This window comes from Euwallacea fornicatus, chromosome 12 (genome assembly GCF_040115645.1).
Source record: "Euwallacea fornicatus isolate EFF26 chromosome 12, ASM4011564v1, whole genome shotgun sequence".
NCBI lineage: Eukaryota > Metazoa > Arthropoda > Insecta > Coleoptera > Curculionidae > Euwallacea > Euwallacea fornicatus.
The window spans coordinates 4,919,390-4,944,339 of NC_089552.1; the positions used below are offsets into that span (position 1 = coordinate 4,919,390).

At 33.0% G+C, this 24,950-nt stretch overlaps 2 protein-coding genes across 2 annotated transcripts in view; one reads left to right on the forward strand and one right to left on the reverse strand.

The window, feature by feature from the left end:
- vex (somatomedin B and thrombospondin type 1 domain containing protein vexed) overlaps positions 1-18,791 on the forward strand; it is a 191,206-nt gene extending 172,415 nt beyond the window's left edge. Inside the window, exons 4-5 of the mRNA XM_066288494.1 lie at positions 8,062-8,138; positions 15,284-18,791. Of these exons, the coding sequence (XP_066144591.1) occupies positions 8,062-8,138; positions 15,284-15,498 (292 nt within the window). The 3' untranslated portion in view covers positions 15,499-18,791. The remainder of the gene's footprint in view (positions 1-8,061; positions 8,139-15,283) is intronic.
- A 1,158-nt stretch (positions 18,792-19,949) lies between these two features.
- Positions 19,950-24,641, reverse strand: LOC136342640 (odorant receptor 67c-like). The gene is made up of 6 exons (XM_066288650.1): positions 24,388-24,641; positions 23,255-23,550; positions 23,023-23,200; positions 22,867-22,966; positions 21,214-21,315; positions 19,950-20,225 (listed from the first exon to the last, which is right to left on the reverse strand). The coding sequence occupies exons 1-6, from the start codon at positions 24,639-24,641 to the stop codon at positions 19,950-19,952; spliced, it is 1,206 nt and encodes a 401-aa protein (XP_066144747.1).
- Positions 24,642-24,950: the final 309 nt, after the last annotated feature.

The following is a 24,950-nucleotide window of genomic DNA, read 5'->3' on the forward strand; positions in this document are numbered from 1 at the left end:
TTGAGTTAATCAACAAATTAGAGTAAAGATGGAACTACGAATCTCACTTTCGTTAAGTTTTATAGCTGATATTCATAACGGAATAGAGTTAAACATGTTAAAAGCCTAAAACATAAAATCCTATATTCGCCGTAAAATAACGTACCGTATACGCCATAAAAAATTCAATAAGATGAACAGGGAGGTGGGCAATCTTGTACTTGCATAATAGAAAATTGCCAAATTTCGTTGAATTTACTCAAACTATTTAGTGGTAATTTAAAACTTTAACTAAAACTTAAAGTTCTTAAATAAAAATTAGGTTTAATAAAAAAAAACCGATATTTTATAGCACTCGACACAAGACTGCAATGCATTGTATCACGTGCGCTCCTTACTTACCTTTTGCTTAAATTCACTTTGTTCTTCAAATTGCCACTGCGTGATCGTGCGCCTTCGTTTCGACAATCCGCGACCCGAAGGTAAACGACACAATATTCTCGGTATTGTCAAACCAAATCGATATTGAAACGTGAAATTTTTACCAGTTTTCAGACAGACACAATACCGTACGAACACTCATTAAATTTATATGAATTTAACCTTTAACTCCGCACAAACTTTTCTATTTTTTAAAAATATTTTCACTGAAAATTTTATGTATTCCGCGAACGAAACGGATGAAAACTCGGAGAAGCCATCAACAATGACAACCGAAACGTTATCGTTTTGTTTTAAATTCCTCTTTAGCCTTGGCAAGCCACCTTATCAAGAATTAGTAAATTTACTGCAGAACGCCTTATCTAATACGCATGTGTAACATCTGATTCTTCTAAGTAGCAAATTTCTAATTTCGATAATTAACTTGAATTGACAAGCTTTATTCCTTAAGAAAATTTTACTTTGACATCAATAATCATGAACATATCATCTGAAGTTATTTATTATATATATGTTCCTTAGATATAATCATTATGCAAAGATACTTAGTAAATAATCACATCGACAGGAATCAGTTTTTTTGGTCTCAAACAAATTAGATTGCCACATCTTCATTTCGATCGGATCATCTGCAAGCTTCGTTGCTTTTCTTGAACTTAATATAATATTATTGCCTGCCCTCCACTTCATCTTAAGGTATGTTTTTTCACCTATATTTTCACAAACATGACATTTCATATCGGTAAAAATTTCATTTCTGTATCATGACTTAAAAAAAAACGAAATTTATCTTTCAGTTCACGGTTATGATAAATTTCACAGCCCTGAAACTAAATGCTAAACTTTCCCCGCATTTTCAGCTGAAATTAAATTAAAGCAATGAGTTCATCCACAAAATTCTTTCTTCATTGTGTTAGATTCTCAACCGAACGTTTACATATCCTTCGTGATCGGGTTTCGGAAAGATTATTTTTGTTAAGAATCTTAATCAGATTTACTGTAGATTACATAATTTAATCTAAATTCACATACAGCTTTGTCCGCTATCTTTAGCCAAACGTGCAAATTTTTAAAATTTCAACATATTATCTTATGTCACAATTATGCAGTTTTCTTAATCTAGTCTACGGCATCAGGTTAATATGCTACTTTAGACCAATTTACGGCTTAAAAATGTTTATTAAAATTGCAGCAATTCTTGTAAAAATTTGCAAGCTATAAAGTGCGCATACTCGTTTACTAAAAATGATTTTTTGCTACTTTTACTGTCACTTGCGGCTCTGGGCCTAAACTTTTTCTCAGATACGCATAGTTAAAAGTTAAATTCAATATTTCATTATTCTTATTAAGTGAGCACCTTTAGACTTGCGATAGCCAAACTATAGTCATTTCAGAAACTAACTAGACCTACTAGTACGGGAATAAAGTTCTAGTATAGTATTTCTATTAATATATTTTTCACTTTTTATTTCACCATTTTGATGGATTATGTAAATTTGAATCAATTTGGTAGGGAATTACTCCGGAATAAACCTCAAACGCATGTAATGGGAGCATTTTCCTATGGACACCGTAATCAACATTCAAGCCTCGAGAAGAGCGCACCGATGTTAATCTGAAAAGGTGCTTTGTCGTGGTAAAAAAACATAAAATATTCATAGATATACAGTGTCACAATATTCCGTTTTCTCAATTCACATCTTCAGGTATCTAAATATTTTTTTAACGTCTCTAAAAACTTTTGGATCACAAATCCTGTTTACACACCACCAGCTTATCTCCATAAGACCAGACTTACACACACTTAATTGTAAATTCGAAATTGATTAACTAGACCATTTTTAGAGTTTTTTATTTACATCCGTATCCGTGACTCTAATGTCATAATCATTAGCGTTTACCAGTCTTATTAACTTAAGTATATCGGAACTCCAATCCAAATACTCATTTAAAAACATCTCTAACGGGTTTGCATACTTGATAACTGTTTTTCTCCTTTTTTCTTAATACTTATTTTTATTTTGCGCTTTTTTTATTTTAGATTTTTTGGAAGTAAATAATGTGCAATTTGCTTTGCCGTTACTTACCATCAGCTTATGTTCAGAAAACTAGCTATTTATTGATCGTAATATTTCCCCTACTATGACTAAAAGATTTTTCCATTTTTTCTACCTCCAATCAATAAATTTGAGTCATCTGCATAATTAATTATAACTGTATTTGGTAAATTTAACAACAGTGTTATTAACAAACGCTATGAATAGAAGCGTGTCCAGAATGCTACCTGGAGGAATTCAGCATAATTAAAAAGTGTTTCATTTTGTGTGCTTTTTTGTTTTGAAGACAACAGACTATTTTGACTGACTTTTTTGGAATATTTCAAAAATTAACTACTGTGCTGTGAATAAACTAGATTTTTTTAGCAATATTGTTGTTATCGCTTATTAATATCAGTCCTTTTGTTGTTTATTTGTGGCTTTTACCGGGTAAAATTATTTCTCAAAAAGTTAGTCAAAAAATTGCAAATTCAAAATTTTAGAGAAGAAATCAAGCATATTGTAAAACACCTTTGCAGTTATGATTTATGTTGGAAATACGTCACTGATAAATTTTTAAAACTATTTTTAGATTTCTTCTTTCTAAGGTTGCCCTTAAATTTTCGAGTTTGACCTATAAGGAATATTCATCTTCCCAAAAAAAATCTTGGGAAATAAGAAGTAAATTATGGCTTTAAATTAAACCTGCAGGTAATAGAATATACGACTACATTATTTCCGGTTTCTGGTAAGCCGTACGTATAAGAAGAAGCCACACTGAGGAAATAAACTTTTCAGGAGAATCGGTTCATGAATTTTAACTACTTCATTTGAATGTAGGGCTCTTGTCTCTGTTGCGTGCCCCCGAACCATTTTCCAAGCCGGCAGTGAGCCTTTAAGTTATTTGTTTATGTGACTGCCGACTTTCATTAACTGCCTTATGAACTGGTTCTCTAATACGCTGGTTATGTTTAAATGCGTACTTAATTTTAGTTCAACCATTTTCGGACAGAGTAAACGCTAGAAACACGATTTATTGTATATCTAAGTCTTAATTTTATTTCTAAAGCCGCTAAACAAATATAGATATTACTTCCCCTCAGAATTCAAAAATTCAAATTAGTTCTCGAGGCAAATTCTGCATTTAGTTTTCATATTCTTGCAGAAGAGGCTTAGCTTCAATTACTCTAGATCTAGCAATACGACCCAGTATATATGAACACATTAATAACAAATTTACTACAATCCATGTTGAATTTACCTGCAATTCAAAGATTGTTTATTTTTTATTCTGTAGCAACACGTTGCTCTGCGTAGGGCTAAATTCGGTTAGGTTAGGTTAGATAAGAAATGTATATTCTTATCAAATGAATATGTACAAACGATCAAAAAAAGATTTGACTGAAATATTAAAGCAGTCATGAAATTTGATCTTATCAATAATCCCTGGATTTCCACTTTCAGATGCGCTTGTAAAAGGTAATTCAACACGTTTATAACTTTAATAAATCCGACATAAAAAAAACTAAATTTTTATTTTCAAATCGAATGGTACTTATTATAGTATGTCAAATGAAAGGCAATTTTATAATCGATACAGTGATATATCTAGAAGTACAATTGCATTTACAGTTTCTTAAAAAAAAATAGAACTAAGTTCATATCTTAAAATATTAAAAGTTTTACTCTTTATTGCCTAGATAGATAATCCGTTGTTTGGATGTGTATAATCGTCCAACAATCGGGTGTACAATCGATCGACTTTTTATAGAGGCGAACTTAAAGAACGCATCATATTTACACTAATTACAAAACGAAATAGTTCCATCATTCGCCGCAATTTTTCCTGGAGAAAATGGGTAACAAGTAGCCAATAATATTTGATCCCAATAAGATGGTGCATCACCACATTATACTATGGCTGCGAGAGAGTATCTTGGAAAGATTTTTCTAAAGAGATTGATCAGTAGGAAAGATGCCATAGAATGGCCGCCATGACCCGCAGATCTTATGCACTTCGATTTTTATTATGAGGTCATTTAAAAGGTTCCATTTTCATGAATATATCTTAAAATTGAGATGATTTACGACATAGAATTCAAATAGGATTAGAATTAACACTAGAAGCCACATCAGATAATTGCATAAAAGAGTTCGAGGAACGACTGAGTCATTGCCAAATTGTTACTGGTGCTTAAATTGAGCAGTTATAGTAAGAATTTGAACTTTGATATAATAGTCACTTACTTTATTTTGTATCAAATAGTTTTTCGTCTTAAGGAGACTGTAGATCCAAATTGTAGTTCTGAGTATACCATTGTATCCCTTATTGAATTACCTCTTATTTGACATACGACAATGGGTACCTTTCCATTTGAAAATAAACAGTTAGTATAAATAGTGAAAAATCTGAACACCGAAAATAAGTGCTTTTATTAGAATGACACTACAGGTGTTTAAGCATTTCAAAAAAATATCAGATTAGCGAAAGTTATAAACGTGTTACAATGTTTTTTTAAAATAGATGTAGTATGTGTTTTTTTTAAGAAAAAACCCTTTTATTTTCTACTGCATTTTCTCCTGGAATGGCAGCAATTCCTATTTATCATGCCACATCAGTTCACCCAAAGTTTTAATAGAAACGCATCTACGTCACAGACACATGGTGCAGCATAAAAATGTGTTTCTTATGCAATGAACATAAATTCAATTTAAGCTAAGTGCTATGATGGTTTTTTTCCTAAAGCCTACTCTGTTAATCAGTGTCAATCATCTTCAAATGCTTATGCTGAGCTAATAAGGCCCATAACGCAATTATAAAATTCATAATACAATGCATAAGAATTGTACCGAAAATTAAAGATATGGACTTTCTATGTTGTTATGATATTAATTCCATAAGATTTGCTGTTTTTTTAAAGTTGGGAGAAATATTAATAAGATAAAAAGTTACATTTTAGTGACACAAAGCAGGCTATAAAAAACCACTTGCAATGTCTACACTAACAAATGACATTTCCTTCCTTTGCCTAAGCCTTAATTGTTATTTAAATTTGAGAAAAAATATTAATTTTTTTCACTTTTCCTCTGTTCAAAAATTTAATCGTATGTTCATTAAAGCTATAGTGTCCCATATAAAAAATGTAAATTAAAGTTAGATCTCAAAACCAAAGAATCTATGATTTTGCTATGATTTTGCTCAAACACGCTTTAAGGAAGTATTAATCCTTTCCTGGTGCAAATTCGACTTGCCAAGTTAGAGGATTTCATCATATAAACGTCAAGTTTGCGAAAATTCCTGTCGCCAGAAAACTATAGACGATAGAAAAATGCTGCTTGCAGCCATCACCATTGCTTCAAAGATTACCTCAAGAAACGTAAATTATTTCTTCATATCCCCACCAGTTTCTGACAAAACCCTCAATGAAATCGAGTTTTGACCACCCTGCATACGCTATGCGACGTATGAATGGTAATTGCTATCGCATAAAACCAACTTTCAATGTCATGTACTATTGTCATATAAAACCAGTGTTACATTACCTCCTACGTACAAAGTATTGCGAAAAACTATTACTATCATTCCAGAGGTACAAAGGTTTTCCAATATAAGTTTCGCATCAAAAAAGCTGCAGTCCTTTGGTTCATTCCTTTGGGCAATCGAACTTTAAGCACGATTGGGAATTGGTTGAAATTTTATAGAAAGGGTCGTTTGACAGCAAGGAACATTACCCGAGCAAAAAGATGAGCACCTGGAGATTTCTAAGTAAATTTTCTAACTTCTGACCTTTATTCACACTATAGGATTACACTGTGTTGATGTGACTTATGGTTGTATAATGGATATTTTTGGCGTTTATGAAATTCTTGTTATAGACGTGTTTCGGCACGATTATAGCAAGAATAGTCTATCGGACTAATCTGTCGGATAACTAACAAAATGAATTAATTAGTCAATAATAATAATAATATGTTTAAAGTACATGAATATCTTTAAGGAGATTGACCGCATCTGACTCCGCATAGGCTATATTAACCTATCCCCTGAACAAGGACCTCTAACACGTTAGTACAACTTAATTTATACAAACGTTTCATGAGCATGTACCTATAACATCACATTTTTGTAACAATTATTATATTTAAATTTTTTTACGACTCGAAAAGGTCATTTCAAGGGAGCAGGGACATATACAGGGTGTTTCATAAAAGTATATACAAAGTTCAGAGGGTGAATCGCGCCACCAATTTAGATCGTTTTACTACTTTTGGTTTATTTAGACCATATTTATTGCTTTTTTTAATTTAAATTTAGACAAATATTAAGACTTCTGAATTGTTAGAGCTAGATCAGTGTACTAAATGCGCTGCCTGTCGCCTATTTGAACAATTTTATTTCGTTGGTTTTTTTATTGGAGTTTAACTAAAGGAAGAGAATCCTTTAAGCGATACTTAGCTAGCATCACTTATATGATGTAGTGGCTCCTTGCCGGCTTTCTCACCCTTTTTTAGTATTTTATCGATATTATTTAGCACTCAGCTGTCATCATCAGTTTTTGTACCAATAAACGTAAACTAAATTAGGGGAGGCTGTTGGTAATTATATTCATCAGTGTCTCTGATTCTACGAACTCCGGGTGGTCCGAACATGAAACATCCGGTTCGTAACTATCTTAGCGGTCACTTTGTTGAAGCGCCTCATTTCGGCCAAGGAGAAGGATCAAATACTTTCAGTCCCTTACAGCGGACCAATCCATTAATATACATTTTAGTCCTTCGAGCCGGATAAGACATTTTGGTTTTTTAACCGGACAAAACAGAAACTATAGATAATTTTAAGAAAAAAAATTGGTAGGAGCATGGGCGTATTTTTACTTCCTTTCTGAAATACAGAGTGATAAAATATTGGAAATGAAAAACGTTGGTTTTATCTTAAAACATACACCTATTTTACGTTCCACGATTTTCATAATTTTTTTTTTCTTAAAACCATCGAAAATTTACTCCCCGAATGTTTGATACACTATTACGAAACACTATGTATAGTAAGAGGAATAAGTATACAGTCAACTAAAAACATGTATTTTTCGAAAAAACTTAGAGCACTAATTCAAAGAACTTTAATTTTTTTAGTTCCTCTGTACGAATTCAAATTTATCACGATCTAAAATTAATAATTTCTAACTGATTTGTGGTGACGCTACCCCCCTCAGATGATCGATGGTGTAATTCAGCATACCGACCACAGTAAATCACAAAACTGCACATAATACAAAATACTCGCATTAATTACTGTCAATAAATGCCGCAATTTCAGGTTTCCAAATTATTATTTATGTTAATTGAGTTAAATAATAATTAAATTTACGAAGAGAAAGTATGCTAAAATTGCATTGAGTCGATGTCTATTTGATCGAAACCAAATCCCCATAGAGTGTTTGATTATTTCTGTTAATGACGGTTTAATTATGAATTACGTTAGTACGTAAATATAATGAAATTCAGTTTTTTTACAGTAATAGAATGCAATTGAATAGTTACGCAACCTTTACCAGAGATTCATGTTTAAAATAATTTCAATTAAATTCAGTCCTGCTTTTTTCAGGTACTGCGTGGAGTTCGAGGTATTGAAAGCGTCGAAGGCATGCAGGAAAGAAAGCAATTATAAGGCACTTAAAGAAGGTAAGCGAATAATAATTATTCTTTGAGCGAATAAAAATAAAAAACATTTTTCTTTAGTATTTAGCTAAGTATGGTAAGCTAGTAAATAATAAGCTACACGCGTGTCATTATTTACCTATTATTCAACTGTTGTTAAAATGTACTTTACATTTCACTGGTAGTTGGTATTTTTATTGACCTGCTGCACCTCTCGTGAACTTGCACTAACGGTGCAATAATAGCAGTACGCAACTGCCCAATAACTACTCGCATTTTCATTGACAATTTCATTAGTTAACAAACAAAATTTGAAATGTGTATCTGCGTTAATGTTTATGTTTTAACAATGCCGCCAGTTTAGATATTGAATATCAATTTTATTTATTATTTTAAGAGGCAGTCATGAAAAAATAAACTCGTTTGGATTGTCCATATTATTCTCTGATGATTGAGCAGATGGCTGTCAGAATTGCATTTGAAACTTGGTTCGAGTGGTATCGCCGTCATATCCGTCCTTGTCGTACATTACATCATTTGCCACTCGCATGTGCAAAATTTTGTTTCTTCGCACTCACTTTAGTGCCCAAAATTGTACTTTTTCGCACTTGCGCGAAAAGTTTGATTCAGTATGCAATTTTTGTCTTCACGCAATTTTATCAGGTCCTTCATCAAATAATATTATTCCTGCCGGTGTTTGTCACGTGCGCTAACTTTTCACAACTTTACTACTTAATTTATTAATATTTAATTTAATCACCAATGTGTTATTAAATTAATTTTATTAGTATGATAATAAATAAAACTTGTATCTTAAAATATTTCCTCCGCACTTGAGACACGCTTTAATGTTAAGAGTCATTCGAAATTCTATTCATATGCCAGGAGCAAGTGAAAAACTTTGATGTCGGAAATACTACCAAAGTACCCCAAAATTACCTTTGCAGCGACCCATTACATTAAAAGAGGCACTTCCAGCTTCTTTTGAGCCATTAGTCACTTTCTCCTTTACTCACTTTTTGTCGATCGGAGAACAATTGGAGAAAAAAAAATTCCATTTTACTCGGCGAAAGCCCAAATTTGCTGCCTTGCTTACTTCATAGCCTCGTCTTCAACTGGGGCATGAATATCACTGCGGCAGTAAATTGACTCGTTTTTCGCCACGTAAAGGAACTAACAATATTTACCTTCTTGTTTTCGAATATAAAGCGGCTTCAAATAAATATGTAAATAAGTCGATTTTGTTCGTATTACGTGGGCATCTCATCCCTCCAACAGGAGCATAAATAACGACATGTCAAACGCGCTATTCTCGATCGCATGTCCCGATCAAATCAACAACCTAATTTAAAATGCATGAAAGCAATATGACTTCCAATACTTGGCAAATCCTTATTATTCCTTCAGAACTTCTCAGAAAATGTCGTGAGGGTGAAGATTTTCGATCGAGGAGTAAAAACAGAAAAACAAACCTTCATTTCAACTGCTGTGAACTTCATATCGGCCATGCTCCCCTGATTGATCGGTAGATATCACGTGAAAACAATGCGGAAATGTTCAAACTCATCGATAACGCGATTTTTTAGGGTTCGCTTTTACAATCGATCAAGCGAAAAATGCGGAAAATGTAATATAGATATCGGTTAATCATATACTGGGTCGACCAAATAAAGTGTGCAGCATTGTTAATTTTGTTATTAGTAGAGATGGAACCCTAGCTTAAATTGCAAAGAGTATTGTCTTGAGCTAGTTGCAATGGTAACAATAGAAAAACAATCGAACATCGCGCGTTGTACAGATAATTAAAAAAAAACACTTTTTTTAAATGGAACACTGGCTGTATTTATGAACAAAATTAAATATAGTTTAATTTTATGCAAACAACTTCAGTAACTTTTTTGTCAACCGAATATTTTTTGTTAAATTTTATGTACGATTCTAACATATCACATTTTTATTCATACTAAAACGGAAAGCAAAAAAATAAAAAGTCAAAAATCAACTGGTTGGAACCATCAGTGGAACAATATCGTCTTCGGTTTCGAGTGGCGATTTTTTTTTGTGGATCCATGATGATCGTAGAAGGATCAGACAACGAGGTAAAAGAAGAAATTCGCAGTTTTGTGAAAAACTCCATTCAGAGTTAACTAACACCTGGTGTTATGGTTGGAGGTGTGATATGTGTTGGTGGAAGATCTCCTCTTGTGTTCGTTCCAGACACTTTAAACGCACATCGCTACATTACCACTACCTTGAGGCTAATATTAGTACTCTTCATGCAGACTTTACCAAATGACACTTTCGAATAAGATAATGTCAGACCACATATTTCCAACATTACTCGAAGGTATCTGGAACAAGCACAATTGGAAATGCGGCTTTGGCCTGCAGATTCGCCAGACCTATCGCCTGTCGAACATCTTTGGGACATAATGAGTCGCCATCTTCAAAATCTACTGAGGCCTCTAAACAATTTGGATGACCTACGACACCGTCTTAAGGTAAGATGGAATGAAACACGCCAGGAGGATATTAACCATTTGTTGCAAAGCATTCCAAGAAGAGTACGCGCTTGCACTGCTGTACAAGGCAATGCCACTCATTATTAACTTATTAATTAATAAATGTGGTTTTTTAGTGAAACTCTGATTGTTTGATAATTTCTCATGAAGCATTATTTTACCAATATTACAAGATTAGTAATAATAATAATAACTATCTTTATTCACCCGGTGAATGGGCTATCGACCCCTTGGCCTTTCTGCCCAATTGACATGTATAATCTACAGAATGAGAAAAAAAAAACCACGAGGCAACCATAAGTGTGATAAGGATGAGAGAGGAATGATTGTTCGCTATTGTCGTCCGTCCGCAGTCCGTTCATGGTTGTTGGTAGTGTTCGAGTACAAGATTAGTATTATTACTGAATGGTGCATTTCATATAAATGTGAGTGTAATATTTTAACTCATTTGCTATAAATTTACAAATACCATGGATTTGATATTATATCAAGCCAATGCATTATATTTGACATTTTTTTTTTATTTTTAGCCACTAAGCACTTGCAAGATTAAATTAATTTGATTGATTGCCACTTGTACCATTAGAAATAAAAATAGCTCAATATGTTAAAAAATATTTATTTTAGAAAAAAAAGTGTTTTTTAGAATTATTTTTAAAACGCGATGATCAATTGATTTTCTAGCATCATTATCGCGACCAACCCAAGAAAATACAACTGTTTGCGATTTAAACTACGATTATATCTCTACCAATAACAATGGTGCGCACTTAATTGAGCACACTCCATACAGCAGGATTTATATAGGGTGTAATATATTTGCGACACGCGGCGAAATATTTTCTCTCCTTATTTTTCTCATGTCTGGAAAAGTCTTAGCGACGTGTAACGGATGTTTGTCCTATCTTGATCAGCTTAAATGTCTACTTTGTTTTTTGTCCCCGGCCTGTTATTAAACGGAGCAAATAAAGTAAGTTTCATAGTAGCACAGATAACAAGAAAAGATTAAACTGATTAGAAGGACTATTTAATAAGGAATAGTCGGTTGAAAATAAAAATCCAAAAGATCGATAGAAGAAGAAGTTTGATTCTCACTGGAAAGAACATCAATTCCATAGCCCATGTAATAAAAATCCCTATTTGATAGGTACATTTTTCCTGTAATAATGGAAGTTTCTTTCGAGAGCGTGCCAAAGTGGAACAAAAGACTTAACTTTAAGTGGCTCACTTAGAACTCCCTCGATGAGCTCTAAGTTCCGGAAAGAACAGAGTTCCTAGACTAGTACAAGTAGGTGGTTAAAAACGCGGATCCAGCAAATCCTCAATCTTTTCATGAATGGCATTAGAATTCGTTTTCTGGTTCAAAAGCGTAGAGGTAGATGCATCTCTAGGCTGATAATGGAAGTATTAAAAACAAATTTTCCTATCTCGAGTAATATCACTTTTTCCCAGTACTTTGCCCGAGTTGAAGTTTAATGATCTGTAAACATGCATTTCATTCGGTCAAATGGGCTGTAAATTTTAATTCCGCTTTCATTGGCTTGCTTTTCAGTGAAAATAACTCTATTGGAAATAGTTTGGTTGATGGTAAATACAGTCTGAAACTGTTTCAAGTGGTCTAATATTCACTAAGTGGTAGTGTAAACATTAATCTAGACCCACAATATTCGCTTTAATGTTTACCCGAATTCTCGTACATCGGTCGGAAGGTTTGCATAATATTTTGTAAATCCATGAAAGCAATGTGCAATTTCCTATTTTACTGAAGTTGAAAATGAGAGTTGTATAGGGTGTCCCAAATTCGATTATTTTGTCATATGGGGAATCTCCGTTGTTATTGAAGTTGGAAAAAAGTCATGGTCATCTTGATTGCGTACACAGGACCATTTAAAAAACTTTAAATTTTGGGTTACCCCCTGTATTTATTGTGACCAGCAAGATATGGAGAAACTAAAATCGGATTTTCATAGAGGTTTTGCCTCAAAGTCTGGTGGGATGTAGTTCGTTCAGCCCCAATCTACTATAATGATAATTTGTCAAGGAAAAGCTCTAAGAATAAAATAAGTAACGAATAAAGAATTTTTTAATGGGAAATGCTATACTATTATTATATTCTACATTAAAAATATACTGACCAAGGTTTTTACTTTTCTTTGGACTTTTAAGGCAACGAAATTTCGAAAGTGACAAATATTAATAATCACGGCTGTAAATGTAAATAAAACAGCAATTCATCCGAGTGCAAAATAAACAGAGGAGAATACATAGAAGACAATAAACAATCTCTGTACAAAATAGAATAATATTCGTTCTATAGAGCGATAAGATGTGAGAATATATTTTTTTTAATTATACTCTTCTTTTTGCCTGTGTTTTCAACTTATTTTCGTCTCCTTATATTTTTGGTTATCACGTTTCAGTATCTTTTTTTGTACAGTAGATGTCGCCTATATTTACGATTCCCTGATATTCCATAACGTTTGGTTATTTAGAACTAATGGAAGAAATCGAAAATGCTTTAAATGAACGTCTTTATCGAAAATTACATTAAAATAACTCATTTGCTTCCTAATAAAACCTTCTACTCAAAATGTAATTCGCAGACGTCCTGTATAAAATTTCGCATAATAGCATATTTTTTCTTCTACTGTTACATTATTTTACAAATCCCGACGACTTCAAAACTCATAAATACGACGAGTTCATTATACGAAGCAACGAGGATTGAGAATGTTTAAAAAAATACAGTTTTACTCCAAATGGCATCAAAAATGCTTTTTATCCGTTTCTGTAATCCTTTGAAGTTTTTTTACGGGAAGAAAAATGTTTAATTAGGTCAAGCGATAATGTATTTTTTCAAATATCAGATATCGGAATTCAAATTTGTCCAGCTCATGAGTCCAGTAGCTTGAACAGAAGCAAGGGCTCTTAGTGCGGTTGCTTCAAGTTCTTGCGTCAGGAGCTTTTAGCTACTCCTAACTAGATTTAACAACGTTTGCGATTAATGCACTACTGTTATCTTCGAAATGGTGAGAGTTACAATGTTAGTTATACTAAATGAAAGGTTGTCCATTGCGAGGCTCATTAAAGAACCCCGATGTTATCTCATTTTCAATACATCAGAGATGTTTGGGAAAATATGAAAATTGCATACATCTTTAAACTCTAATGTTTTGTGAACTTGTTATGATATCGTAAAATATTGAATTAGACAGATTTTTATCTTTTTTAACCACTGTAAAGGGGTGTCGCGTGTGTTACACAACTTGTTTTAACCCTGCTGAGTTATCGTTATGAATTTAATGATTTAAAATTCGAACGTAGAGATGTATTTCATACGTCAAAAATGGTTTTTATTCCTGAATGATCTGGTATCAGCTGCATTCTACTAAACTTACACACTAAAAATTCGACCCACAAAAAGCACAGTTGTTGTGTATGTACGCTTTTAACTACTAATTCCTACGCAGGTTTATAATACCTCCCCGCTCAATTCCCTTTAAATATTTAAAAGTTTTTCTCAACTGTAATTTTATTTATTTGTGTCAATATTTCCTGATGCGAATTGGAAAACTTCCTCCTTAATAATTCTCCAAGTAGAAAAATCCATTGGCGTGATATCGGGAGAATGAGTTTGCCACAATATTGGGCCGTAATTTCCTATCCAGTGGTTAGGTTTAAGCGAAACTTTTTAAAGTGGGAATTGATTGGTTGGTTGTTGGAAAATGATGTTGGAAAGAACATTTCTTTTTATAAATCTCTTTTTTAGAGCAGATACATTTTCTTGTAGCTGCGGCTCTCAAGCTACTGCTTTTAGTCTCAAAATTTTAAATTTATTATAAAACGGAATGTACGTTCGTAATTTGCGTCCTTCAAAATCACGTAGAACTAAATCTATTCTTGGATTAAGGCGTGTTGCTTCCCAGTCAACGACAATGGCCGATCGTTGACAATGGAAAGGGCAATTGTAACCTGTCTCCCACGCACTTATCAATCGCCTAATTATCTTTTGCTTACATTCACTAATACTCCATATGCACAGCAGCTGAAAAAATACTGTACATACTAATAATACATCTTTCACACATAAAAGACATCCTCCAAGTATAAAATAGAGGTCCGAAATTCTATAAAAATGAAATATTCCTATTTGACCAACTAAACAAAATTGAAATTTTGAGCACTTTTAATATTCTTACAAATATTTGGGAAAATAATCCAACAAACAAATTTAACCCTTTCTGACAAAAATGTCCGACATTTCTAACACAAACCGCTGACAAAATCGATTCTGTAAACATTAAACCCAAGTCCTGGAAAATGTCGCCTCCATCTGCTAACACCACAACGAATTCCGAAAGTCTATTGACGATGCGGAAAACTCTTTTTTTTCATAAATGCCAATAATACATCTTTTTCGTGTTAGCAGAACATTATAGAAGACGAGGGTATTTCAATGCAGATTTTGCAAAGGAAGAGGTCCCGTTAACAACGGCTTCGATAAATCATGCTCGCAGAAAGGACGAATATACCGGATTTATGTCGGAATTGAATTAGAACTAGAACCTTCATAATATGAGAGTTTTCCTTCGTCATGTGAATAAAAAATCTTGACAAATACTGAACTCAATCAATGAATCTTTTCAGGCGAACGGGTCTGCGTGCGATGTGAATCTGAAGCCCTCCACGAGAGTCTCGGATGGAGATGTCAAGGACACGGTGTTGCAGGTCGGATCACCAGATGGTCTGCATTATCTGCTCCTCATTGCCATGGAAAATGGCTCAGAGCAAGTGCCGAACCCGACAGAACATGCGAAGACAGGACATGCAAAGACACCAGCACCTGGTTCATTTTCGTTTAAATGAACAGTCAATTTTACAAACAAATACGCGCCTGATACAAACCATTGTGAAAAAAAATATATAAATAATAAAGCGCGATGGGATTGAATAAGGAAACTGGATAACATATGATTAATTGATCCGTCAGGCGCATTTCTCGTCTGGTTTTCGTACACATCTATGTTTACAGATCAAATTAATGTGCAAAATAGGTTTGTTTGTTCGATACTGAATATTTTGGTAGGGGAAAGCGGTTCACAGTGAGACGAAAATTTTAAATATCCCGCATTTTTATTGTTTTTAAACCAAAAAATTGAAATTCACATAATTCCGGAATTTAATATAAAAGATATCTGTACTCTTTAAGGTAAAAAGTTGTTTTCATCACGAACAAGTTGGCATATTTGGAAATTATGATTTTGTCCCATTGTGCTCTACCTGATGGGTACAGGTATAGTACAATGAGAAACTGGGAAAATTGAAGATTTATTTCACAATTATTTTACATTTATTTTCTTTACTACATTAAAAGGATATTGCCAAACATAGATATCCGGTCAGTCTGTTCGTTTTCATCTCGTTTGATGGTGACAAAATCACATAACTATCACCTCGATTAATGTAAGCTAAATTAAGAGTATCAGGGTGCGGAAAGCAGTTAACTTTTTCACGTTTTCCAAAATATGATCTTCCATAGTCGACTTTATCATCGTTTTCTTTAATTATTTTTACTACGTATTAAATGTTGTTCGGAAAGTAGACTATCACCTAATCATCAACTAATGGTTCTTCGTTAACAACTCCCTCTACCAAATCACTAAAGACTTCTTCGTCTTATGAATCATTGCACCACCACATAAACTATATTAAAAAGCAACTTTGTAAACTTTCTCTTTATTTCAGAGCCAATTTCATTATCCGATGAGTAATTACTGCCATGTGGCCCATGTGGAAAATATATTTCCCCTAGCTCTCCTTTTGGCCTGTGCTTGCTCCTTTGAAAATTCTTTAGCCTTCATATTCTCGACGTTTTCGGTGATTAGATCTCTTTCCAGCTTGTCCGTTAATACAGTAATTTTACCATTTAGAAGTTCAAATGAGTTTGTCGTAGGAGCTTTCGAAAATGTTTGTAATAGTTTTGGCGATTTACTAGATCCAGGTTCTTCCTTAGCTTTGGGCGCAGTTTCCAAGCACAAGGCCAAACCTGCACTTAGTGTTATACCTCTGTGCCAGATGACGATCCCTCGGAAGACGCAGAACGTTCGAGCCCCTTGATCTATTACAGAAGAGGAAACAAGTTGACATCAGCAAAAATATTTGGGATAAAAATAAAATCTCGGATTTCATGAAACCAGATGTTATATGCTCCAATGGCCATGTGTTGCTTAAAGTTCTTGCTTGGAAAATCCATAACGAGTGGAATAAACGCTCCTAACACCGGAATGGTAAACCAATAAAGTGAAAAGCTCCCCTCTTTCACCGCTCCTGCACAGATTTAATCGTTTTGATCTCTTTTATGCTACAACTTTCTTTGCTTTTTTATGAGGCTTTTTTCGTCCAAATGAATTTACTCAAGCGATGAGCAAATTCTGGAAACTTCCTTAAAATGTTTTCTAGAATAAGTAAAAAAAATACATTCGCCGTTATGCCAATTGAAAAACATCTGGATAGAAATCTGGAAATACTATACAAGATGTTATTTAAATGCATGGCCAAACTTTAAGAGGAGCTTCTTTGAGTGATTCTCAGACGAAAAGTTTATGTAAACATAAATACGGTAATGCTTCGTTTTCAAGATGCAGTATATTCAAATTTTTTCAAAAAACTTGTTTTTCGTAAAAATCGTAATAATTCTTTAGAAGATTTTGTCGAAAATTGGCAGTGTTATTTATGATTATTGTTGTTATTTAGGTGCCACTGACTTTTGCAAAACCTTTATATCGTTTTCGCCTTAAGCAACTAAATATATAACATTGGCTAAAGGATTATCAAGATTTTTACCAAAAAACGAATTAAAAAAATTTAACGCCCTAGATCTTGAAAATGAAGCAATACCAAACCTATGTTTATAGAAACTTTTTGTTTTGGAATCAGTTAAAGAATCACGCTTTCGAAGCTTCGCCACGTACCTAAAAAACATCCCTTATAGTTCGGGCTTATAGGGCTTCAACTGAAGCAAGTCCCTTTTCTTGAAATGGAGTGAACATATTTTGAACATGATAAGGAGAAGTTTTTAATTGCAGATATTTTTTTAATTTAATTTGTTCACATAACGGTGTAAGGATTGATGGGCCATTAAAGGGCTGCTGACCTCTTCTCTTAAAGACATATTGTGAATTATAACAATATGTATTAATTTAGTCCTGAATTATCTAGATGTATTCCACATTTTTCTGGAATGTTTCTTAGGCTTTGGTATTTACAGAATCATAAAAAAAAACGGGGCACGTCAACGCAATTCTGTAACAAGTGAGATCCCCATCGTCTCACTGTACCCCACTCTCCCCTGTGTTGCTAAAATTAAACTACACATAATTTAAAATGCCCACATTGATTGAATTGAAAAATATGAAAATGGAATTACACATATGGACGTGCCCATTATCACGTGCTTATAGAATCGTATTGTTTTGAGTATGTTCGCGATTTTATACTTTTATATTTGCTTATTAACTAACGTTATTTGAGTTCGATTATAGTTTTAAGTGCCTACTTAATTTAATAGTGTCAAAATAACTCTAAGTGTTGAATGAGCCTCTAAAAACCCATCACGACTCATGTTCAAGGCAAATTTTGAGATACAAGTAGGCTGAGGTTTTTACAAACCCTTTTGATTTTTGCATTAATCAGAAACTAGTTTTGTATTTACTAACCGAATATTTATAAATAAATGTACCATTTAAATAATAGTATTAGGGAATAAAATGAAAAGATATTTAGTAGACTGTGTGGTAGCTAGATTTGATAAATCTTTTCACAAGACAGCAATCTGGTTACATTATCTTACTAGTAGTTATTGGAATTTTTGTATGCAAAATGACTTAATTTTCGCACAATGGTTTTTTTGCATAATATTGTTAACTTAAATGTTGTCGTCTTAACAAAGGAAAACTAGTAAACTGATCTTGTTGCTGTGTAGTGTTAACTGTAATTAATGTTTTTACTAACTGACGGTGTACATAATATGCTAAAGTATTTTTTTCGATAGTTTCGATAATCTCTATTTTGTCAACACATATCAAAGTATTGATCAAATTGCGTATTTGTTGTATGAAATTTTCCTTATTAATTATAATTAAATTTGAAAGTATAACGTTTTTTTTTACAATTTCTGTTCAATTTTTATGTATAGAATGATTCCAAATTCACTGCAAAGAACTTGGAGTCGTTTTTATTAAGTCAAAATTATTCAAGTCAAGTATTTTTCCTATGTATACAGGGTGTTTCCTAAATATGGTACGTAACTTCCGGAGCATGTTCTGTTGCTAAAATAAAGGTAATTTTGTCATATAAACTATATCCCAAAAATACTTCGTTACGGAAGTACAGAATGTGAAAGTTTCATTAAAAAATTACGTGGTTAACGTGGTATCCCACTGTTCTTTTTAATATATATTTTTTTAAATTCTTTTTTTGATTTGGAAGGAAATTTTTTTTTTATTTGTTGCCATTTGAACTGATGACATTTTACTAGCTGGATTGGAGGCAGCGGTCCCCAAACTTGGCCAGCTCGCAGTCCCGAAATTAATCCTTTAGACTTTTATTTATGAAGTCACCTTAAGTCACTCGTTTACAAGAAGCCTGCATTAGATGAAAATGAATTAAGAAATTGAATGATTCAAAGTTGCAAAGCCATAAAAATATTCAAAAGGTTTTGAACAAGTGAGTCAATCAATGATGAGAATATTGAAACCGTGCGTTTTTTCAGAAAGTGGTTATTTTCGAAATTTGCTTTGATTCTGTGTCACAAATTATTATTTTCATAATTTCTATTTGTCGTTAAACAATACAACAAAGGCACGCTATTCGTTCATAAATAATGATTATTACATTATGGCGCACTACAATGTCTTTTTTTTCATCGGAAACGGTACCCCCTACGGAAAAACGTCAAGAGACCTTTTACCTTCTAATTCGAAAAACAATCAAAAAAGAAATAAATATATTGAGAAAGAACACTGGCGTACCATATTTATCAAGTAATTTTTTAATGAAACTTTCACACCTTGTATTTTCGTAGTACCCTTATTTTAGCAACAAAATACGCTCCCAAAGATGTGTTCCCTACTTAGCAAACACTTTGTATATATATATATGTCCTCGTAATGTTGAACACTGTCGACATACTTATATGTTGATGTAAGATTTAAACCAAATAAGTAGGTGCAGCCTGTATTGTTAGAAAAAGCCTTCTCACATTATTTCAACTCGTACAAGACCAATACTTTCAATTGTCGAATCTTTGATTGACTTAGGGGCTTCTAACTTCTGACTGTGTTATTAATGTGTAAAAAGAATAGGAGGTTTTAATCATCTGAAAAATTAGAAATCGATAAATTCTCATAGTAGTTAGTTTTAAGTTCCATCTTACAGTTATAAAAACCGTCATATCCAAGACGACATCCAACCCCATAGTGAAGTAAAAAGGTTTCTGAATGCGAGCTATAAGAAAAACAAGTATTTTTCTCATTTTAGTGTTGTAGTTCAACCAGTCTAATTCATAAATTGTGGGCAGTAATCTAAAGATCTATAAGAGAAATATATTTCTGTATACTAAAGTTTCCTAAAGATACAGTAAGTGACTAATAATAGTTTCAATTCGATATGAAATCAAATAAGTATGTAATAGGTTTTGAGAAAATCCTCAAGTTGGACAATTTTTATTTTCAATTCCGCACTTTTTGATTCAAACTCAAGATAGATGGTGCTCATTTTCGGCACTCAGGCATGAGAATCTTGAGAACTATAACAGATAAGAGGTCGATGAAATTAAGGAAAAGTTGCGCATAATAATGCTTATTTAGATTCTTCTTTAAAATTAGTAACATTTCGAGTACCTTCTGAGATATCTGTGAAAAACCAAATGTTCCTAGGAAATTTAAAAAGGGTACATTTTTTTCAAATTTGCATATGTTATAGATTTTTTGTTGTGACGACCATAGCATTTTTCTTGATTTTTTTCTTCAGAGAACCTATCAGAATAAACTGCACTACCAAGAGATTTTAACTTATTTAAGAGAAAAACTTTATTTGTATTACTTTTGAAATTTTAAGAGATTATGATACGCCAAGTCCTCTTTGACTCCTTATTCTTCTAATTTTGATCATTCTCATCATTCATTGTCGCAAATATTTAATATTGGTAGTTTTGACAATAACGCATCTTTTCAAAACTTATTCGCATTCTCGACTTATTTCAATCGGCCAATTCGAGAACAATCGATGGGGATTCACATATTCGATTTAAAAGGTTAATTATTGACAATTCCTGTGGCGTTTTCCATTTTTTTTTATTACATGATTTTAATTCGTTCATTTACCGAAGGAAAACATGTATTTGTATTATTGTTCATAATTATGGTGATCACGACCCACCAATTCCACTTTCAATCTTTCTTTTTAAAATTTTGGTCATTGCGATCATAAATTGCTACAAACATCTAACTACGAGCATTTTATATCAAATTTATTCTATGATTTAGCCACTCACTGTATAACACTGTAGACAAACATACTTCCAAAGTAAATCCTTGGTTGAACCAAGAGACTGTAAATAGCTCCACGAAAGCTGCAGCCACCATCGATGATAAGTAACCAGCTTCAACTCTTTCTTTCTCCTAAATTAATAAACTTTATTCCACAAGGACTATTGGCTAAACCAATTATTTTCTATCAAATTTTATTTAGGTCAAAAAATAATAACAAACTATTACAAAAAAGATAAAAGTAAACTGACAATCGAAATTCGCTGTATCTGGCAAATATGAGTACATGTTATGTTTCTTTCACAGCGCAAAGAGTTGTTACTATCGAAAAATATCCTTTCGAGCCCAAAAAGTTCCTGCTCCAGAAAAATATTTGTCGAGCGATAATATGGCACTTTGCGCAGTTAATAAACCAATCACTATTACCAATAGCCTATACTAAAATCCAATTTCCTTAAAACATAATTCTTTAAACTCTATTGTTCTAACACAGCGATGTGGACAGAATAGATTTAGTCAAATGCCTACTCCATTGATTTAAAATGTGTTTTTCTTCATACAGGTTGACCATTTCAAAGAGAAACACGCGCAGTTTGTTCAACAGCTAAGAAAATTTAGAAAAAAACACTCGGACAAGTAAAATTTATTTTTGAAAGAAAAACGTTTCAACATTATCTGCGACCTCATAAGCGGGAGAGTGTTCACTCCCTAAAATTTTCTCCATGCGCAGTGTCAACAAAAATTGAATATTAAGGAAATAATATTATATATTAACATATCTTGAGTTTGCCGGGAGACTCTATTTATCCAGTATTAATAGAAATAATTGCAAACGATGACCAATACAACAAAATTCATTGGGCATTCCAGCAAGACAATGCGGCATTTCATTATGCACTGTCCGTTCGTCGTAATTACATTAAAAGTTTCCTGGGCAACGAATTGGAAGGAAAGGGTCCACGGAGTGGCCTCCACGTTCTCCAGGCTTAAATGTATTGGATTTCTTTTTATGAGGCCACTTTAAAAGTAGAACCCACGTCACCAAACCAACATCTTTAAACAACTTCCGGAAACGGATTGCTAATGAATGTAATCAAATCACTCCACAGATGCTTTAAAATGTTCGTCGGCAGTTTCGACAAAATGTTTTGTATTTTATGGAGGTCGAAGATGAACATTTCATCTAGTTACTCAATTGACTTGTAGTCACTTGACTTTTATTTAAAACATAATCTCTAGTATTGATCCGTCTATTTTTTGTAACTGTAGTAAATTAGAACAGGTAAAATAACTGAACGAAAATAACTCAATTTGCGCATCATTGAGACGCTGCCATCTTAGTGGTATTGACAACAGAGACTTGAAACTCGAGCGTTATAACGTATATTAAATTATCTTCAAAATGAGATGTCACTCGACCTCCTTTTCCATTTAAGATTTTAGGAGTTAACACCAACTCCGCTTAGGAAGTGCAGGTAGGGCAATCCGAATCAACTTAAAATGTTTCCCCCTCAGAAATAAGTTTTACGTGTCCCAGCATTTTTTTGTCAATTCTCTTAACTGTTCAGAACTGAGCGTGTTTCGTTTTCACACAGCCATCCTATATATTTGCCTCGTGATATTCAACGACCATCCTTAATTATATGAAAGATTACCCCTAATTAATCACTAACCCTAACTTACCGAAGTGACCCTATACAAGCAACAACAAACGACCCCAGTCATACAGAGTTCCTGAATGAGGAGTTGAGATGAAAAAACTTTGTTGAGCTCTGACGCACATCTGTGGCAAAATAACACAAAGTGACACGAAAGAAACGGTAATCAAATGTTGCTCACTCGTATATATCTTTCAGTTGATCAATGCATATTATTAGTCGCCTTTTCTTCACTTTTAATACCTCAACCTCGTTCAGGCTTTGGTCAAAATTTCTATCAATACTATCGAAAGCATAACGCAACACATCAACAAAACTGGTCAAGTGGATTATCGTGCAGATGCACAGCCAATCCACGCCTGGAGGTTCTCTGACTGTTAGAGACCCAAATGAAAATAAAAAATTTTACTTACAGAAAAATCCGTTAATGAGAAAGTAAAATGCGTAGGGCTGATAGAGAAAGCCGCACCAATAGTATCCATCAGACAAAGACGTATCGAACGGGTACCACAATGGATAGGGATATTCTCTGTACAATGAGGTTTTGTTTAGAGAAGGGTTCCATTTTTCCACAGTGGGAGACAAATAATTCATAGTGTACGCAACCAACAAATTTAAAGGAACGAAAATCAAATATGTTTTTATTATTCTCTGGCAACGAAGTCTTGTCCGCAGCATGGTGGTTTTATAATGATTTTTTATAAGCAACCTAAAAATAATCAAACTCATCATCATTAAACGACCCTTAATTACTCTCCGACATTTTCAAAAGTCGAAAATCTTTTTGGGGTGTAAGAAACGCCTCATCGAAATTAGAGAAATGGAAGCCGATGCGTCTGATTTTAACCAACACTTTTCTATAATCTCCGTAAACAAAGAGAAATCTGACGACCCTAAAACAGTAATGAAATTATTTAGTTTCAATGGACTGTAAGAGTTAAAAGACAGTTAAACAGACACTAATTAATAATAATTATTATAAGAAATGAATAATAAATAATTTAAAAAAAAATTAAATATCTTGTTTTAAAATTGGAAAAACTCTGATGACTTCCGAAGATATACGAAAAGGCTTGAAATTTGGGAAAAATGTGTTTAATTTTCTTTTATTAATTAAAAATGATTGACTCTTAATTATTGCAACTTTCCCACTCTTACAAGGAGGCACTGGTATTTTTTGAATCCAACATTACGATTTTCGGCAATCATCATTAAACTAATTTTTCTTATCGGCGCCATATTGTAAATTGCCACTTTTTAATTCAGTTTTTTCATATAATTATAAAGATGATATATAATACGTCAAGAACATTTGAAAATCCTGTTTTTGCAAAATATACCTTGAAAACAACAAAATAAGGAACAATTGAAGACCTTCTAAATGAGGAAAATTATAACAAATTCAATGAAGACCTTGCAGAAACAGAGAAGAAAGAAACCAACAAATAGATTGTACAATTTACAATAAATCGTATAAATTTTTTGAATTTATACTCTTCCATAATGATAGCGATAGATAAGTTTTAATAATGAAATCCATTATTACCTGTTTAAAGCCATTACATGTAGAATCACTATTCCGAAATTAAGGACATTCAAGCTAAAATCTTGATTTCCACCAACTAAAATGAGATTTGTCCCTTCCATGAATGCCGACATACTAATTAGAGTAAAATGCGGTAACGCCACAATCCAATATGGGATTTTCAGGATTAACTTTTGAGGAGGTATCATTAGTAAATACCTTAAAATTTTCAAGTGAAATGTGAAGAAATCATCATTGTCAGCACTATGAGGCATGATGCGGGTCAGCAGTTTGTACCGAATTGGGAGGTGATCCTATGAGTTTGGCTTTAAAAGAAGAAAGAGGGATAACATGTCGAAACAGACATTTAATCATGGCTTTAAGCCACGAAATATTTAATGTCTCAGGTCACATATGACTCGAAAACAACAAAAATTACAGAGTTAAACGGGTAATTGATTATTGTATATTGTGAATACGTGATATCTCCGATAGGCCAAAATATTTAGTAATTTATAAGTCCATATGTGGACAAAAATAATTCGTATCCGTTGTTGGAAATTAGTGACAGGAAAAAAAATCTA

Excerpts from the sequence above, each read along its gene's own strand:
- LOC136342640 (XM_066288650.1), bottom strand. The coding sequence starts at position 24,641 with ATGCCTCATAGTGCTGACAATGATGATTTCTTCACATTTCACTTGAAA. Across the intron at positions 23,201-23,254 it reads TCTCATTAACGGATTTTTCT|GCGTGGATTGGCTGTGCATC; the intron begins GTAAGTAAAATT and ends GAGAACCTCCAG. Across the intron at positions 22,967-23,022 it reads CAACTGAAAGATATATACGA|ATGTGCGTCAGAGCTCAACA; the intron begins GTGAGCAACATT and ends ATTTTGCCACAG.